The sequence below is a fragment of the Eimeria mitis genome, genomic scaffold, assembly GCF_000499745.2.
Source record: "Eimeria mitis Houghton genomic scaffold, Emh_scaff1543, whole genome shotgun sequence".
NCBI classification, from domain to species: domain Eukaryota; phylum Apicomplexa; class Conoidasida; order Eucoccidiorida; family Eimeriidae; genus Eimeria; species Eimeria mitis.
This window is the reverse complement of record NW_013569715.1, coordinates 1,856-2,557: the sequence shown is the minus strand read 5'-3', so window position 1 is coordinate 2,557 and position 702 is coordinate 1,856. Positions and strand designations below refer to the sequence as shown.

Sequence of the window (702 nt, the reverse complement as noted above, 5' to 3'; positions counted from 1 at the left end):
CATCATTACCGACAGGGATCCGAAGTTCGTTAGCGCCTTCTGGCGCAGCCTCATGCAACAGCTCGGCATCAACCACAACATGACCACCGCCAACCATCCGGAGGCCGACGGCCAGACAGAACGGACTAACCGCACGCTGGTGCAGTATTTGCGGCTTTACACCCAACAGAACACACCTAACTGGCTTGACTTTCTTGCTTGTGCAGAATGGGTTTATAACACTACTGTGCATTCTTCCACTCGCAGCTCCCCGGCGTCCCTGGTCTACACCGAAACTCCACTCACCGATCCGCCGCACGACCTAGCGGTTGGAAGCCAGACCCGACAGACTGTGGCTTTCGACTTCGGCACACAGCCTGCAGCAGCGAGGGAATGCATGCGCAAAGCACAGGAACGTCAGACCAGAAACTATGATAAACGACGTTCCGCACTCAGTTTCAACCCGGGCGACTTGGTTCTGGTGCATTCGCACTCCCTCCGTAGCGCGCAGGAGGGCGAGCAACCCAAAACGTTCTCCACACGATGGGTTGGAGCGTTTGCGGTCCGCTCTCGGGTCAACGCCTTGGCGTATATTATCGATTTACCCCCAACGTGGAGATGTCACCACACTATTCATGTGGGCTTCTTGAAACAGTTTCGGGAGTCTCCCCGGTTTCCTCGCACTCTAGCGAGGAAACAGCAACAACGACCTAGCGAGCTTCG

The 702-nt window shown here is 56.1% G+C and overlaps 1 protein-coding gene across 1 annotated transcript in view; it reads left to right on the top strand.

Moving 5' to 3' along the window:
* EMH_0039190 (OSJNBb0049I21.6 protein, related) overlaps positions 1 to 702 on the top strand; it is a gene marked incomplete at both ends in the record, with an annotated part of 2,799 nt that overhangs the window by 1,877 nt on the left and 220 nt on the right. Inside the window, one exon of the mRNA XM_013495367.1 lies at positions 16 to 702. Within this exon, the coding sequence (XP_013350821.1) occupies positions 16 to 702 (687 nt within the window). The remainder of the gene's footprint in view (positions 1 to 15) is intronic.